We start from the raw sequence: 2,100 nt of genomic DNA, 5'->3' as shown, positions 1-2,100 counted from the left end.
GACACAATTTCTCTATAATCACAGTAATCGACAATCGACATGTCGACGAATCGACATGACGAATCGACGAAATCGGAAAAGATTTTATTTATTAAAATAAATCATCGTTCATACAAAAAAAAATTAGGTATCGGTATCGAACGTCAAAACTTAGTTCGCGACCGTCGCGACCGAATTAATTAAATTAATTCATAACATTAACTACTTTTCTTCCGCATCATCGTGATGCCACCGTGATGCTCTTTTGCATCGCCTTATCGAAGTCTCTTCTAGGAAACTCACCGAAACCTGGATAACTTTTTACACTTAAAAATAGTTTGTCGAGCGCCCCTTTGCCAATTCTCTTTAAAATGAATTTCGTCTCGCTTTGCTTTTCGTAAGTACATTGTTGTAACAAAATAGGAGAGAACCATTTGAATGCCAGATGGGCAACTAAATGGTTTGGGTCGTCAAATCCCTCAACTATGCGGCCAATTTTTTCATTTACCTCATCCAGCGACGCCGCATTAAGGATGGTTAATTGGCTTGTGTTTCTTATGGGAAAGGAAAAGGAAGGAAGGGTTGGGAGTTCTGGATCAGGATTCTGCCTAGGGCTGGGGTGGGCTGGGGCTGGGCTGGCTGGCTCCGGCTGTCTCATATTCATTATAAAATTGAGTTGTTCCTGCAGTTTTGTAACTTGCTTCATCAACTCCACGGATTGTTTCTGCTGCTGTTGGTGTTGTTCCTGCTGCTGCTGTATGAGTTGCTTCATCAACTCCACGTATTGTTCCTGCTGCTGCTGGGTCTGGGTGTAAACTTGGACAGCTTCCGGCCATGGTTCGGCGGTTTCCGGTATTGTATTCTCATTCTCCTCTTGGAAAACTATCGGCATCGCCTCGATATCTCCGTCTTCGATGGTTCCGTGTCCATCCTTTGGTGTCCCGTCGCCGTCTGGGGCCAGCGGGGCCAGCGGGTTCCAGAGGGTTCCAGGGTTCCATATAGCTGGGCCAGCGGGTTCCAAGTCGACAGCCGGCGAAGCTGGCGTATCGGCGAGTCGCACAGGCACAGTTGGTTGAGTCGTGGTCGTGGCAGTGGCAGTGGGTCGACGTCGACGTACGACGCGTTCCAGTTCCAGTACTTCACGCTCATCTCGTTGATCGACTTGATGTTGATGGCCAGCGTCCGTTGGCGGGTCCTCGTTATCTGGCAGATTTTCGGCCTTGGAAAAAGATTGTTAGTGCAACATAAAAAGATTAAAAAATAACTATTTACCTCGTTCTCTTCGTTCGTAGTGGTAGGCAAAGGGTTGGACCAATTGTCAATTGTGTCGGGTCCTGTATATTTTCTATATTTCGGTGGTTGGTCTCTCAACAAGGGCCGGTTCAAATTGCCGGTGGTGGTGCTGGCGTCGGTGACCACGGCGTTTCCTTCGTTCGTAGTGGTAGGCAAAGGGTTGGGCCAATTGTTCACTGTGTCGGGAAACATATATTTAATATATTTCGGTATTTGGTCGCCGGTCATAACCTAATACAAACAAAGAGAGTGATAATTAATAAAATTTTAATCTATAATTACACAATAACCTTACCTGTGTTCTTTTCATGACGTTCATATTTTCTTTAACTTTTTTTCTGTAGTTCCTTCATTGCACTCTGTTGAAAGCCCTTCGTTCTCGTAGCGATAGCCGCGTATTAATTGGCGGTATAAACTTGCACGTTTTAAAAAACTCTTCTAAAGTTAAACCACTACGTGCACGTACAACTGAATATTTTACCGTTGATACCATCGCTCGGCATTCTCTAACAGTTGTGCCCGTTCCATCCGCAATCCTTTGCCAAGCATCCTTGATCTTATTTTGATCATTCTGATAAGGAGCTTCCTGGAAAAGTTCACGGTTCTCTAAGAGCAGGAGCAGGCTGACCATCTTGGGATAATCCTTGTTTGAGCGATACAGAAACACCATTTCCGTTTCCTCCTCCATTTCCTCCTCCATTTGTTTGCTACAATGTTCAACGATTTACACGAAAATGAACTGAAAATGTGTAAAATGCAGGTGAACAACGTGCCACGGTGAAAATGTCAACTGACAGCGGAAGCGTTGACATGAAAACCTCTTTTGAC

At 44.8% G+C, this 2,100-nt stretch overlaps 1 protein-coding gene across 1 annotated transcript; it reads right to left on the bottom strand.

Moving 5' to 3' along the window:
• Positions 1–676: 676 nt before the first annotated feature.
• LOC128277026 (putative uncharacterized protein DDB_G0294196) lies at positions 677–1,979 on the bottom strand (the record flags this gene model as incomplete). The annotated part of the gene is made up of 2 exons (XM_053015477.1): positions 677–1,198; positions 1,784–1,979. Coding segments are annotated over 2 exons (718 nt in total), but the record flags the coding sequence as incomplete, so codon positions are not given.
• Positions 1,980–2,100: the final 121 nt, after the last annotated feature.

This window comes from Anopheles cruzii, unplaced genomic scaffold, assembly GCF_943734635.1.
Source record: "Anopheles cruzii unplaced genomic scaffold, idAnoCruzAS_RS32_06 scaffold03467_ctg1, whole genome shotgun sequence".
Lineage (NCBI taxonomy): Eukaryota > Metazoa > Arthropoda > Insecta > Diptera > Culicidae > Anopheles > Anopheles cruzii.
This window is presented reverse-complemented; position numbering and strand designations above follow the sequence as displayed.